The sequence below is a fragment of the Mustela lutreola genome, chromosome 8, assembly GCF_030435805.1.
Source record: "Mustela lutreola isolate mMusLut2 chromosome 8, mMusLut2.pri, whole genome shotgun sequence".
In the NCBI taxonomy this organism is placed as follows: domain Eukaryota; kingdom Metazoa; phylum Chordata; class Mammalia; order Carnivora; family Mustelidae; genus Mustela; species Mustela lutreola.
Genome location: NC_081297.1, coordinates 125,158,873 through 125,181,125, shown reverse-complemented (window position 1 = coordinate 125,181,125; position 22,253 = coordinate 125,158,873). Strand labels below are relative to the sequence as shown.

At 40.9% G+C, this 22,253-nt stretch overlaps 1 protein-coding gene across 1 annotated transcript in view; it reads right to left on the bottom strand.

Annotated features, from left to right (window-relative positions):
- Nucleotides 1-865: 865 nt before the first annotated feature.
- The window catches only part of CRADD (CASP2 and RIPK1 domain containing adaptor with death domain), a 179,888-nt gene continuing 158,500 nt past the window's right edge, over nucleotides 866-22,253 (bottom strand). The window contains exon 3 of the mRNA XM_059186527.1: nucleotides 866-1,671. Within this exon, the coding sequence (XP_059042510.1) occupies nucleotides 1,370-1,671 (302 nt within the window). The 3' untranslated portion in view covers nucleotides 866-1,369. The remainder of the gene's footprint in view (nucleotides 1,672-22,253) is intronic.

Here is a 22,253-nt window from a genome sequence, read left to right as displayed (position 1 = left end):
CAGTCCTCCTGCAGGGCCCTCAGCTCTAGCCACCAACCAGCTCTGCCTGTGAACTTCATCCGTATGCAGCCACAGCAGCAAGCAAACAGTTCCCACTTCTGAGAGCTGACTAAGGGCCAGGCACTGGATGAGACGCTGGAAGACATTATTCCCTTAATTATCACAAAAATCTAGGAGGAGAGGATAATCATTGGCCCTTTTGTACAGGGTCAGAGAAGAGGGGCAGCTTGTCCACAGCGATGCTGTTAGCAAGAGGAGAGCGGGACTCAAGTTTCTTTGAGGAGCACAGGAGAGAGAGGAGAAGCAGCAGGGACCAGGTGGAAAGAGCAGGGCTCCAAAGACACATTCTAGCTCATTCACCACCTGCAAATCACTGAATCTCACTACAGAAGGAGGCTCACCTCTCTTGACCAGCTACTTCATAGCATTTTTGTGAGGCCCAAATGAGATCACATATATGAAAACCCTTGATTGAAAACAAAAAAGCATTTGACAAATATCATGTGTCATTAATAAAAAGACAGAAGACTAAGTCATACTCCTTGGGAGTGTAACACTTCAATCACTGCAACATCAACGGAAAGACCACACCCTCTTTTGTCCCCCAACTAAATCCTTTAAACACAGGATTTTCTTAAGCAATCTCTCAAAGATGAAGGGCTCAGGGATGGATGCTCGTACCTGAACTGTCTTAAACGTAATGCAGACATCCCCTCTGAGCGATTTATCCTGACTGGAGAAAGTAACCATTTTGTCACTACTAGTAATTGTGTTCCAAAAAAAGGACTACTGTAATTTTACACCCTTAATCTATGCACTACAGGAATGAGAAAAAACAAATAATACTGTCTCATGAAAGGCCACATTCTGTACAGTAATTCACTTTTTATTATCATCGATAATAGCAAAGTCCACAGTTCAGTTCCCAGGCAGTATCAAAGTAGATATTATATATAGATATAGATAGACAGATATCTCTATCTATCTATAGGACATCTGTATGTAATACGATAAGCCAGTAATTTTTTGAGCCATTATGATTTACCAGTTTATTAATAGGCACTCACACAATTAAAACCTGCACAATTAAAACAACGCAATCTCCAAGACATTAAGAACAATGAATTGTCAAGTCGATGTGGTAGAGCTACTGAGTAATCTGGCCTTTCAAGTAACGCCAACTGGAAATCTCATTTTCTCCTTTCATTTACAGATCATTAAAAAGAAAAGACGCCCCCCGCCCCCCCCCTTCCCACTCCTACCCCCACCTCCGGAAAGCCCAGAAACTACCTGCCCTGGGAGAAAGTCAGGATTCCGCCCATGCAACTTGGGGACACACTCTCCCATGGGATGGGGTCGGGAGACCCCATCATTCCAACATGTGCTGGAGCACTGAGGGGTCCACCTCCACGGCCTGGAGGCCTCTGTGCAGGCTCCGGAAGGTAGCCTGCTTCCCATTGCGCTGGCGCCAGCGAATGAAGGCCTCCACCATCTGTGACTGCACGTTGTGGGGGTGGTTGGCCTTACAGCGGTAGATATCTGACTGGGACAGACCCAGAGACAGCACCACAGGCTCCCACTCGGGGCCCAGCCGCTGGGCCAGCTGGTTGATCTGTTGGTCTGACGGCGAGCTGTTGAGGATGTGTGGCGGGATGCCAGTCATCCGGTCATCTGGAGAAAGGAGAGACATGGGGGAAAGAGCAAACGAACACATCAGATGGGGGCAGAGATGAAAAAAGTGACTAGAACAGCATTACGCTTCATCAGGCAGGGCCAGCTTCCTCTAGTTTTCTTGAGGGCTGCTCAGTCAAAGGACACATAGAGGAGCTTACAAAATACCATTTAGCGTCTATGAAAATGTTTATTACAGAAAAGGTTAAAACAGGAAAATAAAAATAACTAGACAAATAAAATAACTATAACAGGCTTTCTTCCCTCCATCTCTTTTACCAGAGAGGCCAAGCAGGGGGTTCAGAGGGAATTAAGAATGCCAGCCTGGGCCCCAGTTCCCTCTGGCACAGGCCTGTGGGTGCAGGGGTGATGCCCTCTCCTGCAGGAATGGCTAGTGCTGGAGGGAAACGGGCTAAACAGAACAGCTACTCTCTCCTGATAAACTTGAACATCACCAAGAAAAGTTGCAGTTTCCAACAGAAGCAGAACCAAAGAGGCCTGCTGAGAAAAAAAGAAAACCCAGAGACCACAAGGTAGCTGGAAGAGTTACCACCCTGGTGGAGACCAGAGGAAGAAAACAAAACTTGTGCTATGGAAGAGCAATGAGAGAACCTGACCTTGCCCTTCCTAGATCCAGTCGCCCCCAGGCCAGGCTTTTGTGGAACTCTGACACCAAGTGAGTGACTATAGACTGCCAGGCATATCAAGGAAGAAGTACCTTCAGTTACAATGCAGAAGGCCTTCTAGAGGAAGGAGGCTAAAACTAAGCCCTGAACTGGAGAAAGAACCCAATACAGGAAGTGTGCCCTGAGGAGAGGAAATTGCCTGTGCAAAGGCCCAGAGGCAGGAGACCATGGCAAATTCAAGAAAAGAAAGAAGCTCAGTGTAAGGAAGTGCAGAGAGTGAGAGGCACTCCAAACGTCCAAAATTCTGGTGTTGCATATTGGTTAGGGCCAAACTAGAAGTGCGGTTTTCATATTCCTCATTCAGCCATGTGCACAACAAACCGCACTACACTTGTACCACGCTTTCTGTCACCAGTATCACGGGAATCCGAGTCAATCCCACTTCACACTCACCAGCTCATTGTTTAGATTTATGAATTCAATAAGAAGTCAAAAAGCATCCTATTAGAATAGCTAATGTTTTCCACTGCACATGCCTTTCGCCCCAAGGCAGTTGCCAATATCTGAGGCACGAGTTGCAAAAGTACTGTCAAGGGCTCTTTCTGGTGTTTGTCAAGACAAGACCGTAATTTTTTTAAATGATTAAGACCCAACTAGAATAATGATGATACTACCGACCAATATTTTATATTAATGGTAACAATTTTATGGCTTTTATAAAACTATGGGCACTTTCATAAACATGTGGGCTCATTAAAAAAAATTCAAGCCACATAAAAGAGTACAAAGGAGAAAGCAAGTCCTCCAATAACCCACCACTTAGAGTTGGTGAACATTACTCTGGATAACTCTTCAAGCATATATACTATATTATTGGTTTTTTTCTCATAAGGGTCATTTAATTTTGCTTGAATTTAACAGAAAAAAAAAGAAACAGAAGTGAAAACTAAATGGCTTTTTGACTTATAGTTAACTATTTAACCAACAACAGCAACACATACACACACACACACAAGATTTAACGCTGAGAAAAAAATATATGAAAATTTAAGAGCTAAACTACATACTTTTACATTAATGCTGTATAATTAACACCTGGTGTTTCTTCTTCCTTTCCTCATTTCTTGCCTATATAATTTCTCTTTCTCTCTTTTTTTGTTTTAGAGAGCAAGAGAGAGAATCTATGCACACAAGCAGGGGTGAGGGGACAGAGAAAGGGAGAGACAATCCCAAGCAGGCTCCATGCCCCGGGCAGAGTCCAACACAGACCTCAATCTTACAACCCTGACATCATGACCTGAGCTGAAATTAAGAGTTGGACACTTAACTGCGTGGGCTACCCAGGTGATAGCCCACTCATCAACGTGTACTTTAAAAATCCCATTCAACCTCATTTCCACTAGAATGGCTATTGTCAAAAACAAAACAACAACAACAACAAAACAAAACAAAACAAAAAAGCCCCACCAAAATAACATGTATTGGTGAGGATATAAAATGGCACAGCTGCTACGGAAAAGAGTGTGATGGTTCCTTAAACAACAAGACATGGGATATCATACAATCTAGCAGTTCTACTCCTGGGTTATACACCCAAAAGGACTGAAAGCAGTGAGTCAAAGAGTTATTTATACACCCATCTTCTTAGCAGCATTATTCCCAGTAGCCAAAAAGTATAAGCAACCGAGTGTGTATCAAGGAATGGAAGGAGAAACAAAACGTGGTCGATCATACATTAGAATATTATTCAGTCTTATAAGGGAAGACATTCTGTCTCAAGCTACAACATGGGTAAGACTTGAAGTCATTATGCCAAGTGAAATAAGCCAGTCACCAAAGAACAAGTCCTCTATGAACCCATTCCTAGGAAGTACCTGTGCTAGTGAAATTCACTGAGATGGAAAGAACGGTGGTGACCAGGGGAGAGCGTGGGGGGAATGGGGAATTGTTTCATGGGCAGTCAGTTCTGCAACGTGAGAGGAGTTCTGGAGGTTGGCTGCATAATGTGAATGTACTTAACACTACTGAACTGTACTCCCCCAAGTGGAAAAGATGGCCAGTTTCATGTTATATTTTATCACAATTAAAAATGAAAATTTTTAAAAATCTCATTGTTGTCTTCTCATAACTACATTGAGTTTTTTATTTCCACTGAATTGATCCTGAGCTCTCTGACAGCACGAAATACTTGTGAGGCTGTTTCCTTGCACTGGGTTTCTGCTCGGGCCCAACGGGTTGTATGTCTGTTTCCGCAATCCCCGCTCCCTTCTTTATTCTGCGTAGCATTCTCACGTAGCTGTCGTGACACTCACCTTCATCTTGCTCACATTTAACACGAGCGTCTCTATCCTGAGCTTCTGTTTGCTCTTTTACAGTAAGCCAACGTACCCCTAACACTCTCTCCCTCTGAGCTACAATTTGTGCTTGGCTGATGCTTTTTACGTTCTGCCACAGAGGAAAGTCAGGACACACTAGGCCTGCCCTGGTTGGGGGTCCAGTGTGCTGCTCTCTCTTTTGGATGCCAAGGAAATGTCTCATGCTGCAGCCTGTTCTGCCTAGCCAGGGTGCACGCACTCCTGCGGTCTCTTTCCCGTAGCTCAGCACAGAGATGGCCTGCCCTGGGTTGCCTTCCAGCCTCTGCTCACAATGTCTCCTGACATCAACCAAGATCATCTACTCACCTCCTCCACCAGCTTCTTTCATAATTTAGTAGGGGTCCTGAGGACTTTGTCCCCTTCTCTCCCTTCTTTTCCCAGGACTGCTTCTGAAGGTTCAGGGTGGGGTGTTTCCTTCCTTTGGAAAGGGCCTGCCATTTTTCAAAGTACATGGCATCAAAGTTGTGATTGGATTTTTTTGTTTGTTTGGTTGGTTGATGCTGGCGAATGTTTTGGATCAGTTCATCAGGTGATGGGGAGGGAGCCTCTGTGGTTCTGCTACACCGTCACCTTTCTGACTCCTGGCCAACTATAAATGCAACACAGGCTTTGGGTCAATTATTGGGAGTGAGGGCAGTATTTGCTCTCATTCCTCTGCATGTTCAGGATCACATATCCCTTGGGAATACTGCCTCGGAACTCAGAGATGGCCAGCAGTTTGTGGACACAGGCCGGAGCTAAAATAACTAGGCACAGAAGCACTACTCATCCAAGAGCACGTCAAACCCTTCCAAGGAGACCTTCCAGACATGAGGAGACCATAACTGTTTGTGCTATCTGATCTCGAGCAGGAGAAGTATCCTCACGAGGCCCTTCCAACGTGTGAATTCTGCTGAATGCAAAGTTGAAAAAATGAGAGTCCCAAGGGGGGAGCCTGGATGGCTCAGAGGTTTAAGCCTCTGCCTTCGGCTCAGGTCATAATCTCAGCGTCCTGGGATTGAGCCCTGCATCAGGCTCTCTGCTCAGCAGGGAGCCTGCTTCTCCCTCTCTCTGCCTCCTTGTGATTTCTATCAAATAAATAAATAAAAATTTTAAAAAATTAAAAAAAAATAAATTTAAAAAATGAGAGTCCCAAGGCTTTAGTGTCAACACCCAAGAATATACTATATAAAATCAGGTCAAGCTATAAATTAATCCACTGTGACCATCTGGCCACTGTTCACAGAGCTTGATGTGCATACCACGAGCAGTGTACAAGAGGATATCCAGATGTCCACAGGTGAGCATTCTGTATTAGAATAGTCATCTATTAAACAAATAGTAATCTAATAAATAAACAGTCCTACTGTTTTTTTTTTTTTTTTAAGATTTTATTTATTTATTTGACAGACAGAGATCACAAGTAGGCAGAGAGGCAGGCAGAGAGAGAGAGGAGGAAGCAGGCTCCCTGCTGAGCAGAGAGTCCGATGCGGGGCTCGATCCCAGGACCCTGAGACCATGACCTGAGCCGAAAGCAGAGGCTTTAACCCACTGAGCCACCCAGGCGCCCCAACAGTCCTACTGTTAAAATAGTATCTATTTTAATACAATTAGAAAAGTATAAATAACATTTCAAACTCATGACTACAAGAATTAAGATAATAAAAGTTAAAGAGCAGATCCAGAATGACACAAAAGTAACAAAAAAGAGAAGTAGATTTTTAAATAAAAAGTAAATTTAAATACAAGCAAGGAGTTAGCAGTACAGGTGGTACAAAGAGAGAGCAAAAATTGTACCAGCAGAAGCCGAATGACTGGTGTGTGGGAAGTCTGGTGTTTCTCACCAAAAGCATCACAAGCCTTTGAAGTGGGCCATCCATTAAGCAGGGCTGTCCATGCACCTGTTCATGGCCTGCACCTCCGACGCGCTAGTAACTCCAGCCTGAGCACATAAGTCCACATACCTGAGGCTGAGGCAGCACTGTGCCTGGTTACGAACCACCGGATACTGTGACAGAAGTGTTAACTGGTTTTAAATATTCTAGATGGGGAATTAGCTCCTTCTATCCTGCCAGAATGTTCTCTCTCATACAGATTCTAAATCTTGCATGTAACTCTGTAATCCCATTCTCAGTGAAGTGAAAACTCCTATGTTTCAAACAAAACAACATTCTCTACCAAACCCCTCTACCACAACGAAGCCATCCACTTGAAGGGATAAATACCCTATTCCCCATCTCCCTATGAACGCCCATCCCTCCTCCCTCCCCTCCCTGTGGTCATTACATCTCCAACTATCTCCTCCTCCCTCATTCATACCTAATTAACCACCAAAAATCTCCTTTCCCATTCTTATTGCATTTAGAGTCCAGTCTAAAAGTTTCATACTTAACTTTTTTGTTTCTTTTAAGACTCTTCTGTCTCCTGAGCTCTCATGGGTAAAGATCACGTCTTCTACTTCTTGCCCTCCTCCAAGATTTAGCTCCTTGCTGAGCACAATATGGAACTCAATGTATAGTACTATATTATACTCTTTTTTTAAACTTAATTTTATTCAAATTCTGTTAATTAACATATAGTATATTATTAGTTTCAGAGGTAGAGTTCAGTGATTCATCAGTTGCATATAACACCCAGTGGTCATCACATCACACGCCCTCCTTAACACCTGTCACCCAGTTACCCCTCGCCCCCAATCTCCCCTCCAGCAGAACTCAGCTTGTTTCCCACAGTTAAGAGAAAGACAGTATCATATGATTTCACTCATATGTGGAATTTAAGAACAAAACAGAGGAACGTAGGGGAAGGAAGGGAAAAAAAACTCATCATATTGTTAAAAAAGTTCTTCCAAGTCAAGTTTCTAATTCATCATCTCCACAGGTATGTGCTTCTGACTTTTTTATTTGTTCCAGAAAAAGAAGTCATTTCTTCCAACAAATCTTTGCATGGACAGCACCCCTTGGTCTATCCTGGCTGAGTGTGCAATCTCCAAGTGAAGGAAAAGTCTGCAAGCCCATCTTCCTGTCTGGTCAACCTCCCCTTTCTGATCTATATTCTTCTATGATATGAGGCCACCTTAACGGTGACCTAAAAAAGAGGAACTGTACAGGATTCGAAAGCACAGTTCAGAGACTGAAGATTACGGAGTAAAGCAAAGGTGCAGCAGACCCATAAACAGCTGCTAGGAGACTCAGATAAATCTCTGCTCAGGAATCTACAATAACAGAAAGGATTTTAACTATAAAATTCCTTAAAAAAAAAAAAAGATGTATTTATTTGAGAGAGAGAGAGCATGTGCGAGAGAGCACAAGTAGGGGAGAGGGGGTAGAGGGAGAGAGAGAGAAGCAGGCTCTCCCCAAGCAGGGAGCCAAACATTGGGCTCCATCCCAGGATGCTGGGGATCATGACCTGAGCCAAAGCAGATGCTAAACAGACTGAGCCACCCAGGCCCCCATAAAATTCCTTTTTAAACTTCAGTTACTTTGTGATATAGCCGGAGATATAAAGTACATATGAGTTCCTTGTAACAGTGACTCAGTTGGATATGGGGTTGCACTTTTAAAAACTATATACATTCCTATGCAGAATTTGGTAATATATTACCCTTCTCAACTCACTGCTGCAGTGAACCACTGTCACTGGTGGGAGTATCACATGCTTTAGATTTGCTGGACCGAAAAAAAGTTGAACTAAGAGACTGCCCCTTTCTAGTGCAGCCACTTTTTAGGAGCAAAAGGCTAACTCCTGCCTCAAGGACATGTAAGGCCTCTGCAAGCTGAGTTCACTGATGTTCCATTGACCAAAGCAACGCATGTGGCCAAGTCTAAGACCACCAGGACAGTGTATTAAATGTTCTCACAGGGCAGTAGGAGTAAAAATTTGCTAAGCAATAATTTATAAACACTCACAAGTATACTGATACATTTTAAAAATCTAAATGAACTAATACTGGGATATATATAATGCCAAAACTGGTGCAAGAAAAAATAGAAAACTTGAATAGACCTAAGTATTAAATACATTGAAATGGCAATCAAAGCCTTCCCCTGCTCAAGGGCCCTAGGCCCAGACAGTTTTACAGGTGAGCTATATCAAATGTTCATGAAACACTGAATTTCCTATCTTCTGTAAGTTGTTCTAGGAAATTGAAAAATAACAGAAGTTCTATAGCCTATTTTATTAGGCTGCTTTACTTTTTGTTTGAAACAGGATAAGGAGAATATAAGAAAAGTTACAAATTCTTTTCAATGATTATTTCATATGTAAAAATCCTAAGTATTTATTGAGTAAAAAACATCTATTTAAAATAATATATTAGAAACAAATAAAACTTATCCCAGGATTACAATAATTTTAATATCACTAGAACAATTAATTCAATACCTCAGTAGTCCAAAGAGATAAGTCACTATTATCTTAATAGATGCAAAAAAGTATTTGATAAAATTTGACACATATTTATGATTTCTTAAAAAGATTTCTTTAAAAATTAGGAATATGGGGAACCTATTTAACCTGGTGAAGATTATGAAAGTCTTCAATAAGCATTTGATTTAATAGATATCTTTTAAACAGTTTCCCCATCAGGGCAGAAACAAAACAAGAATGCCCGGTGTCACCACTACTGTTGTATATAATAGTGAAGGTCCTAACCAGAGGTATAAAGAAAAAAAGAAGTTAGGTATAAGCATTTGAGGGGAAGAGATCAAACCATCACTATTTTCACATCATTTGATCTAATATGTAAGAAAAGGCCAGGATCAATAGATAATCCCTTAGACGGACGCCTGGGTGGCACAGTCCATTAAGCGTCTGACTCAGCTTCAGCCTGGGATGTGATCTCTGGGTTGTGATATTGAGCCCCGCTTTGGCCTTCACACTGAGAAGAGAGTCTGCTTGAGACTCCCTCTTGCTCTCCCTCTGCGCCGCCTGTCTCTCTCTCAAATTAACAGATAAATCTTAAAAAAAAAAAAAAAAAGGATAATCCACTAGAATAATTAAGAGGGTTGAGTAAAATCACCAGATAACAACTTAAAAACCAACAAACACAAAATATGATAAAAAATAAACATTAAAAACCATAAAGTATCTAGAAATTAAATTAGCAAAGTTCACATAAGACCTCAACAGGGAAAATTTTAAGCACGAATTAAAAGACATAAAGCAAGATCTGAATAAATGGAGAGTCATTCGTGCCCTGGGTGGGATGACATTATTATTATATAAACATGACAATTCTTATAATAACAATTAAAATTTTATAATGGGGAAAGGAGAGGCTTTCTCCAAACTGGGAAAAACTAATTATACAGGGAAATGTAAAACAATACTTTTTTACACCACACCCTACACAGTGATGGAGTCTGTATGGATAAAGGTAAAACATAAAAGATAAAGCTATAAAGTTAATAAAAATAATGGAGATTATCTTTATTACCAGCAGTGGGAAGTGTCTTTTTCAATGAATCCCCAAAAGATGAGGTTTTTTTTCCATCAAAATTAAAAATTTCTGCTCAGTGAAGGAGACCATTATTCCAGATGACAGAGCAGAATGGACAAAGATACTTGTCAATGTCTAAAGCCCAGGAGTCAGGACTATGTGGATGTACAAGGACCCCCAAAAACCAAGAAGAAAAAGATAAGCACCTCCACAGAAAAAAGGATGAAGTTACGACAAGGTGACTCGAATTTGAGGAAACTCGGAGAGAGGCTCAAACCCAGAAATTTAAGAAATAACAATGGAAATAATCATGATGAATCCCCTTTTGTGCCTAGAAATCTAGGCAATACCAAGTTCTGACAGAGATGTGGAGATGTAGAACTATATTCCTCACTGGTGGGAATGAGGACTGGGCAGCCATTCCATAAGCAAGCAGGCATGGGAGTAAATTGGAACGTGGTGTATGATCTTGTTCCTATGTATATGTACCACAGAAAAACTCCGAAAATGTCCCATAAGGGACACGGAGAAGGCTGTTTGTATACAAATCGTGTTGTTTGTGCTAGGAAGTATGCATATGCCTTTTAACCCAGTTGTCATCTTTTGGGGTTCACAGATCCCAGAAACCTTCTCACACAGATTCATGAGGGGTCATGTCAGAATTCTATGGGAAGAAATCTGCTGGAAGCAGTATCTGAGCTCATTACTACGGGAAGAGACAAACTTGAGGGGGCACAAAGGGAATGCTGGACAGTCAGGATAAAGCAGAAATGTAAGAAAAAGAAGGAGACCTATACCAATGCAAATTCTAAAATATGTATTTCAAAACAACACCATTAGTGAAAACACACACAAATGAAAGAATGTATTTGAGACAGAAAGAACAGTTTATTGTGGGAGGGTAGCAAACGGAGAGGTTGGGGATACTACCAGCTTGAGAAAGCCAACCTGAACGGCCGCCTCCCAGGGCCCACGTGAACCCTGGTTCCCCAGTGCAGTGGCTCAGCCCAGAAATCCCTTTGGCGGAGGGACTGGCTGCCGGGAAATGAAAGAAAAGCACCTTGGAAAGAAAACTAATTAGAACCACTTGTTCTGATAGATCATCACAGAGAACAATATGGTCCTCACAGAAAGGTGAAGAAATAAACTGGTCTTTCAAAAACTGATTCCAGGATGATGAAGAGACTGACCGCCCACTTCAAATAACAAGGCCCTGTTGCAAAATACAAGTAAATCATACTTATTGTCATGGAAAACTTGATTTGACTATCAAGTCCATGGAAGGTCAACAACAAAACTATTAGCAATAATGGAGTTCTCCCTGAAATAAAAGGCCAGAGGCAGGGTGACCACAGCTCCGGGCAAAGAATTAATCAGCAGGCATGAGCCCTATCCCTATTTGAATTTGCCATCAATTAGCCATATAACTTGGGGTAAGACATTTAGCCTCTCTCGGATTGTATTCTCATTTGTAAAAAGTAAAACCAGATGACTGTCAAAGCCTCATTTAGATACAACAAATTATACTACCTTTTTAAAAAGCAATTTTATTTTCTACAGATCTTGTTTTTCTTTTTTATTTCTCATTAGGGAACAACTATTCATTTATTGTTGCATTACTTTTCCTATATGTCTTCTAGACAAAACAAAGACTTCTGTGGTTTTAATTATGGTTTTTGCTAATTTGCTTCAGCTTTTTAAAGATCACAGATGGAAACTTATCCTCCCATAGCAAATAAACAAACAAAACACCCAGTGAATACTGGTAGAATCAACTTTTTCAAAATAGTACAAAAACTTTAAAAGTTTATGTTACAACTTTCTGGGCCACTGATTTTTCTCACGTACTTGCACAGACCTGACTCAACTCCATCAACCTGCCATTCACTGTGCTCCTTGAAACCACCCACCAACCTGGAACCGTAGGACCTTGCACAGCTGGTCCCTCTCTCTGGAATGTTCTTCCACTGACTCCCTCCCCCGCGGACTGACCAGCCTGTTCTGAATCACAGCACCCATTCCACTCTGTGATCCCCCATATCTACATAGTACTTTCTGATCTGTAGCTCACCAACGCACTGTTGTCTGTTGTTGCGATCTGTCCTTACCCCACACACTCATCCTGTCTCTGCTAGAATGGAAGCTCCTCACAGAAAGGAGAACCATGTTGGTTTTTGTTTAATGAGGTATCCCGGGCACCTAAAATGGTACCTAGCACATAGTCAGCACTCACTACATAAATGAATGTTGTTAGACAAATAAACAAATTAAAAGCAATGATCCATTACAATTATAATAAATTCACTTAGCTCTGCTGTCTATTCTATGGCTAGAGTGTTACCAAATGCTCCCACTTTTAAGTTACTTAGCACTCAGAAACCAAAGAAATTATAGTGCATAATCTGGGACTGAATAGAAAATAAAAAGGGGGCATGACTCCATAATAATAAAATACTGTCAAGGTGAAGCATAGGCAGCTACTCGCTTTCTATACTTAACTGGGCCACATCCACGTTTAATTTGAAGAGTCAGAAAGATTCCAAGACAGCTTCTGGGTAAATACGGCAAACTGAGGCCAGTTCCAGTCTTCACTCTCTCCAATACTTAAGGAAATGAACAAAAGGTAATAAAAATAAGCCAATGAAAAAAGATGGCAGAGCCACCTTCCAATTCCTGATTCCCTGAGCTGTATTGATTATTCAACAAACAACTGAAAGATTCACTCTCCTATCCCCAAATCTGGAGGGGAATGAATTGGTTATTTTTTCTCTTCTAACTTTAGTAGAGTGAGGATGGTAACTCCTACATTGAGGTATGGAAAGATCAGAAATGTGAACAATAAGGACTGACCATCCCTAGCAGAAGTGACAAGACATTTCATATGGTCTTGGTAAAGACTGCTGGGCATAGGTGTTCCATATCACAGCAAACAATTCAACTGAGCTCAGTCCCCTGCCCTGACTCTTCTGCCTACATGTGCCCTTAAGCTAAAGAACAGGAAACAGCCAGTCCTCCGAGGGGTCAGAAGGGGGTCAAGGAGAAATCACCAGTGTATCAGAGCACCAAAGGCAGAATCCAGCTGCTCCATCAGGTACAAGATGGAATGAAATGGAATGGCAATGTTGTGCCCGAGTTTTCGCATCCGAGAGACTACCAAGGAGCCAAGCACCGATGCAATCACACGAGGGTTTATTTGACAAGCTTAAGCTTGGGCCCAAGTACACCCGACACAGCGGAGTAGGGACTTGGACCCCGAGCTTAACTAAGGCAGGGGTATTTATGGGTTCCTGTTACTAAAGCAAGGAGGGGGTTTCTGGAACCAAAGAAGGGTGGGGCTTTCTGATACTAAAGTAGGGTGGGGGTCTGTAGAACTAAAGTAGGGTTGGGCTTCCTAGGACTAAAGTAAAGTAGGGGAAAGTTCAGCCCTTGGGCACAGCGGTCTGCGATGGCTGTGCTTCCGCTGAGGCTAAACCCGAGGAGGGATGGCCTTGATTTTTCTCGGCCTCCACAGCAAATGAGTAACATATCAGAGTAACAAGTGATTTAAAAAGGAAAACATTATATGGGGGGGGGGGGGGAACCCTGACAAATCCACAGATGCCAAAATAAGAGAAAGCATTTTGTCATAGAACAACTTAATAAGGGTATAATAGGAACATGAATACAGTAAACAAGAGCTTAACAATGAGATAATCAAATAACAAAATGAGATTTTAAAAGCAGCTTGTCATACCAAAACGATAAATTGAGGACCAAAACAGCATCATCATGAAATTCATAAACTGGAAGTACCAAAGAACAGAATTAACATGATTCAATTTATCTATATTCAGGAAAGACTTGAGGTAAACAGAGATAAAAGGCAGAATTTAAAGTAACTGGAGAAAAATGATGACTGTGGAGGAGAGAAAAATATAATCCATTGAAAGGTTAATGGGCATCCCGAAAGTAGAAAACCCAGCCCAAAGAATTCAAAGATCTAAAACAAGAAAATATCCCTAAAATGAATAAGAAACAGAATCTCTAAAATGAAAGAGAATACTGTGTTTCAGGAATAACTAATGAGAGTAAATCAATAGTGAGACATATTCTGGCTAAATAATTGAGTTTCTGGTTCTAATAAAATAATTCCTTAAGCAGAAAAAGCAAGTTGCTACAAGGAGGAGAAAGTCCATTAAATTTTCAACAGTACTTTAAATGCAAAAGATAATAAAGCAATTCCTCCAAAATTCTAAGGGGAATAAAGTAAAGTCTATGAATACTATTCTTAGCCAAGATGGTTTTCAAATATATAGGTAATTGGTAGGAAATTAGTGATAAAAACTCAAGAACTTGCCATGAAGACTTTTAAAAGAAGGCTCAGAACAATCTTTTTTTTTTTTTTTTTTTTTAAGATTTTATTTATTTATTTGAGAGAGAGGGAGATCACTGAGGGAGAGGGAGAGGGAGAAGCAGAATCCCCACTGAGTGGCGCCTGATCTGGGGCTCAATCCCAGGACCCTGCAAATATGTCTTGAGCCAAAGGCAGACACTTAACAGACTGAGCCATCCAGGTGCCTTGAAAGTCTTGAAAATCCATCTAGTAAGTGCAGTGAATAAAATGAAGACGCTAGCACTGGCATACCAAAAGTGGGTCGGTGGCAATGTTTGCTTTAGATGCAGGCAATAAAGGATGCACGGTTTACAGATAATTTAAAAACAATAATAAAACCTCTAAAAATCTGCTTTTTCATATCAACATGTGCCCAAAATTCTAAGCAATACAAATGATAAAATATTTCTCTTCTCTGGGGTACTATGTTCCCCTGTCAGATAGTCTGCCCTGAGCCCCTTGACTTATTTCTTGGTATCAGTAATAGGAAAGACATGTAAAAAGATTAGTACAGGGCACTGAATTCATTTAAATATAAAACTAATTTTAAACAACTGAACAGGGATGCCTGAGTGGCTCAGTCGTTAAGCATCTGCCTTCAGCTCAGGTCATGATCCCAGGGTTCTGTGATCCAGACAAGCAGGTTTCTCTGTCTGCCTCTGCCTGCCGCTCTGCCTACTTCTGCGTGCTCTCTCTCTCTCTCTCTCTCTCCCTGCCAAATGAATAAATAAAATGTTAATATATAAATAAATAAAACCACAAAAAAAAGTAACTGAAGAGAATACAATGCTGTATTAACCTTGACTATATTAAAATAATACAAGTGATCAAAATTAAAGCTAGATTATAGAATAGAATATAAATATTGTATCTTGAATTTGTGATATACAATGTAACTAACCAAAATCCAGAAGGGAAGAAAGAAAGACGGGGAGAGTGTCAATGATCTCATTTATCATAGCAGAGAGGAATTAACTCTCTCTTTTTTAAGATTTTATTTATTCAATTGTCAGAGAGAAAGAGAGCACAAGCAGGGATGTGGCAGGCAGAGGAAGAAGCAGGCTCCCCATGGAGCAAGGAATCCGATGTGGGACTTGATCTCAGGACCCTGGGATCCTGACCCGAGCTGAAGGCAGACACTTAACCAACTGAGCCACTCAGGTGTTCTGAAATTAACACTTTCTCAAATGGGGAGGCAGCAGTCAGGAGAGACTGTTATCTATGGTAGGAAAGAAGCCCTAAATCTCAGTAACTTAACAGAACAGATTTCATTTCTCTCTCACAAGCCCACCACTGCAGGTCCACATGGCTCTTTAGCACATCCGTGAGCTAGTTCTGCATTCTAGGCTGCACTGATATTACACTTCTCCACAATCACATGAGAACCCGTGTTTATCAAGATGGAAAGAAAGGATAAGAATAATAGATCTGGCAATTAAATACATCAATCCCTAAGTGACCTTCTGCTCACTTCCGTTCACGTTTTGTGGCTAGAGCAAGTCACAACGTCATACCTAACTAGAAGGGAATGTGGGATACTCCTGTATCCCAGGATGGGGAGAGACCTGTGTGAACAGCACTAATGTCTACTGAGAAACCTAACTGGGGAGAAGAAAAAAACAAAAACAAAACATCAAGTTCTTCATCATCTCTTAACCACAGAAGGAAAAAAAGTACATTTCTTACTGTGAAAAAAATTGTTTATTCAAAGTTTAATTTCTTTTCACTTAGTTTCTTTTCCTTTAATTCAAATAAAATTAAATGTAATGGTCTTTAAATTTAAAAACCAGTATGTATCATGTTATCCTCCTTTTGTAAAAGCATTTCTTTTTTTTTCTTTTTCTTTTTCTCTTTCTTTCTTTCTTTCTTCCATCCATCCATCCATCCGTCCATCTTCCCATTTACAAACATGCTTAAAGAGATGTCAAATGGGGACATTCACATGTTGTTGAGGCTTATTTCTAAGTGGTAGGATTTTTTTTTAAAATATTTTATTTATTTATTTGACAGAGAGAAATCACAAGTAGGCAGAGAGGCAGGCAGAGAGAGAGAGGGAAGCAGACTCCCTGCCGAGCAGAGAGCCTGATGCGGGATTCGATCCCAGGATCCTGAGATCATGACCTGAGCCGAAGGCAGCGGCTTAACCCACTGAGCCACCCAGGCGCCCCTAAGTGATAGGATTTTTGATTGTTTATTTATTCTCTTCTTTACTCCTTGGATTCTTTATAATGAACATGTATCATTTTTATAAACATAGCAGAATAATTATTAAAATATGAATGAATGAGAAATAACGCTTGATCTTCCACTGTTAAACCTTAAAACCACTAGATAGTAAAAACAGAGAAACATGGCTTTACAGTACTATAGGAAAGGAAGAGGGCTAAAGGAGCAGTAAGTGTTGTATTTCTTGATCATTATATTCTGTTTGAAATTACAAAATGGTTAAATGCGGATAGCTTCGGACCATGTAGCCGGTTTCAATCAGTTATGTAAAAGACCTACATTTCTTTTTTTTTTTTTTTTTTTTTTTTTTTTTTTTTAAAGATTTTATTTATTTATTTGACAGAGAGAAATCACAAGTAGATGGAGAGGCAGGCAGAGAGAGAGAGAGAGGGAAGCAGGCTCCCTGCTGAGCAGAGAGCCCGATGCGGGACTCGATCCCAGGACTCTGAGATCATGACCTGAGCCGAAGGCAGCGGCTTAACCCACTGAGCCACCCAGGCACCCAAAAGACCTACATTTCTGTTTCACCACTTTCTTGAAGTCTTCTATACCTTAATTCAGAATAGTTGTTGAGAAATGTCAGGGCTGATACAGGTTACTCCCACCAATATGCAGCTGCTTATTGAGTTTAAAAGAGATGCTCTACAGAAAAGAAGTTGTTTTTTCCCACTTAAAAAAAAAAAAAAAAAAAAAAAAAAAATATATATATATATATATATATATATATATATATATATATATATATGGACATTAAACACAAAAGAACAATTAATAAACTAAAAAGGAAAAATAACTTTTTAAAAAGATTGTATTTATTTGACAGAGCGATAGAGAGCACAAGTAAGCAGAGCAGCCGGCAGAGGGAGAGAGAGAGAGAAGCAGGCTCTCTGCTGAGCAGGGAGCCTGATGCGGGGCTCGATCCCAGGACCCTGGAATCATGACCTGAGCTGAAGGCAGCCGCTTAACTAACTGAGCCACCCAGGTGTCCCAGAAAAATAACTTCTAATCAGAGTCTATTTATCCATTAAGCACAGTGAGGACAGGGATGAGAGCCCACATAACTTTTTGAAGCCCATGAAAATGTTTTAATTTCTTTCAAAATGAGAAGAAAAAAATGAACTTCAGTCAAAGAAAATGTTTGAATATATAATATTAATATATTCATCTTTATACCAATAGAGTCCTAAAATGTCATTTTTAATATTTTTTTTATGGAGGAAGGGGCCACAAAGGCAAGAGTGCCTCCAGCCCAGGCAAGTCATAATGCAGCCCTGTTTCTAGTATTTCTAAGTCACAAACTTATTGGCAGGTCGCAAAAATTACTTGGTTTATTGAAACGTGCTTCAAAACTACCCTTTTGAAATTAAAAACAGAGTGTAGTTGTTGAGAGACAAAATTCCACAGTGCCTTGTATATTACCCAGCGTGCATAAGTGACTAATTGCAAATTCTCAACACTAATGACGACACTGCTTTTCAACAGGCAACAAGCAAATGACATTAAAGATTTCTTTATATGGAAGTTCTATTATACAAATATAAATTTTGGGTATTCCCCTTTTCTAAATAAGTAAAATGAACTCTTTAATGACATTATTTCCCACGGATGACTGTTCTTCAGACGTTTCAAAATTGTTTAAAAACATCTGTAACTCTATTTTAGTCTTCAAGATCAAAACATCGATATTTAAACTGATACCCAAACGGAAGGAAACAAGGTACCCCCAGGGTCCTTTGACATTATCTTTGTCACTGGTTCCTGGTCATTAAAGAGTGAAAGAGAGTTACTTTAAAAAAGTTTTGACTGCATATAAGTTATAAAATAACAACTCTGATAGATACGCTCTCCTTATCAGTACTAAACCTGCCCAGAGGAAGGATACAATCACTAATGAGTGCTTACAGACAGGTGACTCCAGGCACCCGCACGAAGCAACGGAGCTCCACCAGGCTGAACAGCGGAGCGATAAGCCCAAAGAAGTAAAAGAAGACAATGATTTTGCCTAGCAAAATCTTTCAAAGTTATGACACCATAATAATTTCAAAAGTGAAACTTCTAGTCCTCTTACCAGCAACTGGGGGAGAGGGATAGAAGGCATGATTTTTAAGTTGCCTTCTTCCCACAATTGGGAGGGACGATGAACGTGGTGATTGACATAATCAAGAATTAAAATAATTCGGATAGATCGATGGAATGATACTAACAAGATTTAATTTGTGTTGGGATAAATGGGTCATCCTATCAAGCTTAGAAAATCAAGCATGACGGCACAGAACGTTTTCGGCTTGTCTTAAATGCAGCTCAGGAGGAAAAGTGCAGATGCCTTAATGGCCTACAAACGCAGTGGGAACCTAGCACATGCACAACACACGCGCAGACAGACAGACAGACAAACACATCCGTCTGGAATCAGGGAGAAGGAAGATGACAGTCTCACAGAACTAGCATTGGTCAGACAGACCACTTCCACACTGATGACCTGACGGCACATTCTACAGACAGAGAGGCAGGACCCTGAACCTCAGAGACTATAGGGACCCTGAAAGCTATTAACCTGCAAGCACACACGTGGTCTGTGGAAAGCACCTGGCATGGGTGAAGCGTGATTTTTAGTCAGACAGAAACTGTGTCTTACTCAGAAGTAAGGACACAGTGCACGGTACTAACATCTCCCAACAAATGTCTTTTAAGACCTTGGGTTTAAAAAGATATATGGCAGGGGCACCTGGGTGGCTCAGTTGGTTGGGTGACTGCTTTTGGCTCAGGTCATGATCCTGGAGTCCTGGGATCGGGTCCCACATCGGGCTCCCAGCTCCACAGGGAGTCTGCTTCTCCCTCTGACCTCCCCTCTCATGTTCTCTCGTTCTAGCTCTCTCTCAAATAAATACATAAATAAATTTTTAAAAAAATGTATGGTGGAGTTGCATCTCAGGTATGGGGCACATTCTGAACACCTCACATAAGGCCAGAGTAGCCGGGCAAAGCCGGGGAGTGCGGCCAATTAGCAAGAGCCGAGTACCACAGTGAGTTCCACCTTGCTTTGGGACTTTGTAACTCTTGACAAAATTTTAATTTCCTTTGGATTTGCATGGTTTCAGATTTTGTGCCTATAGTGAAACTTCTATAATACTTTTAATCAATTAATTCAAATATGCCTAATTTCCCATAAAATGGGATGGTAGTCTGAAAACAGTTATGCTAATTCAGCAAATATGAATTGAGCCCTACTAGGCTGAGGGGCACTGCTCAGGGCTAATGATCCAGCAGGGAGCAAATTTAGCTATTCACGGAAAGGGTCTGCAGTGTGCCAAGAGCACCTCTGTGGAACTTGGGGCGTGAACACTACCAATCTAGACGAATTCATTTATTTGACCAGGAAAACAAGGCAGGAAATAAAATCGGAGGAATGAAAGTCACTTGCTCATTCTCCCCATCACCTGGCATCGATGCCTAGCCCAGTGGGTATTCTGTGCCTACTCAGAGCTGCACGTCACAGCTGAAGTTAACAATTCATGAAAGGATCTCAGAAATAACATGGGGTCATCCTTACTAAAGACTCTTTTAATCTCCTTGTGATTCTCAAAAAATGGAAATGTTTCCAGACTATGCTTTTCTGGCTTTTGACCAAAAATACATGTATTAGAAGCACATGCATATATGTGTGTGTTAAAACCGAAAGAGAAGTTTCACAAAGCATAAAATACTGACTTTTACTATATGATATGCTATTTTATTTTAATTCCGAATTCAATCATTAAATTGACTTCATGTCCCACAAACGGGCAGCGACCAGAAATCTGATGCACGTTGTTCTAGTGTACATTCAGCTGGCCAATTTCCACTCTACCTTCAATAAGTAACTCACATTGTTACCTCCTCAGAGAAGCCTTCCGGGACTCCTCCAAGTACCATCAACCATGGCCTTCCAGGAGGCCTGAAAAGAGTGACAGAATACAGGGGAGGGGCAGATTCAGGAGAGAATGGCCCGGGAGGTGGCACGGGAATGTCTCTATATCCCCTTAAGCCCCACACTGGAGCAGGAGCCCCGCCAGCACAGAGATCGAAAGGGTCCCTCCTACTACTGATCGATTTCCTGGGTACTGAGCACTTCCTGGCACATTATGAGTACTCTATAAGCAATTGTTAATGAATCCTTTGGGGAGCTGATGAAAGAGCCAACCCTGAAAGCAAATAAAAGAACCCATCCATCGCATACTGCACACTGGTAGCCAGTGGACTTAATCTGGCCCACAGATATGTTTCATTTGGCCTATGCTGTTCAAAAAACTACAGCGACTCCATTTGAAAATTGGGAGCTTTCACAAAATTCCAGATTTGTGGCTTTGCCTGTCAGCTCACCAGAGTCATCCTCATGCTGGTTAGTCCCCAACATCCACTCTCTCCCGCAATGCACTTGAAAGCCCAGTGGCTGGGCTGCTCTCCTTTGTCCGGGATCTCTCAGGCCCTACGTGTGTCTGGTTTGCAACTCCTGCACCAAGCCACAGGCTACAACAGTCTACTGCTTGGTGAATGAGCCTGTAGCCACCGGGGAAAAGAAGAGCAAAAGGGGCCCTTCTCGCTGAAGAAAGCACAGATTCTCCCAATTATCTGTGATCTTTTCACAGAGGTGAAAAACTACCCAAGATAATCATCTTATTCTCTGTCTCTGGGAGGAGATTTTTTTTAAAAGGGTGAATTTATAAGAAATAAGGGCCAGAATTAGAACATTTTATTTTTCTTTGTATCCATTGGCATGGAATAACACCATTTTGCACAGGTGGGTTTTCAATAAACTTGGAAGTGAGGCTGTGGAAAATTTTTTAAATGCTGTACTGGTCTCAAAATTCCAGTTGTTCAGATATAAAAATGATGTTTGAATACCTTCCTCCCATGGACACAGCCCCATGAAAGCCCAGCAACTCTTAGTTGAAATCACTCTCAATTCAAATCCCAGAATATTTTTAAATAGGAATGGACAAGTTATTTCTAAAACTTGTAAGGAGACGTGAAGGATCTCCTTATAAGGAGAACCAGAAGAGCCAAATAATTGCAAAAAAGAACAAAGTTGGAAAATTATACTTCTTGATTTCAAGACTCATTCCTAAGAAATGAAAACAGTGTGATATTCATGAAAAAAATAGAGAACTAGATCAATGCAATAGCCTGAAGTCGAGAAAGAGATCTACACCTGTATGAACAATGGATTTTTGACAAAGGCGCATAGGACATCGTGCAGAGATAGGAGAGTCTTTTCCACAAAGGATGCGGAAACAGTTGGCTATCTAGACGACAAGGAGAGAACTTCAATCTACACTTCATGCCGTATATAAACTTCAGGAGTCCCAAATGAAAAACCCATAACTACATAACTTCCTGAAGGAAACATTAGGTGGAAAACATGTGCAACTTTAGCTTAAGTAAAGATTTCTTAAAAGTGACACCAAAAGCATGATCCATAGAAGAACAAGATGTCATCAACATGTAAAAGTTCTCCTCTTCAGAAGACACTACTAAGAGAATGAAAAGACAAACTACAGACTGGAAGAAAATACTTACAAGTCATA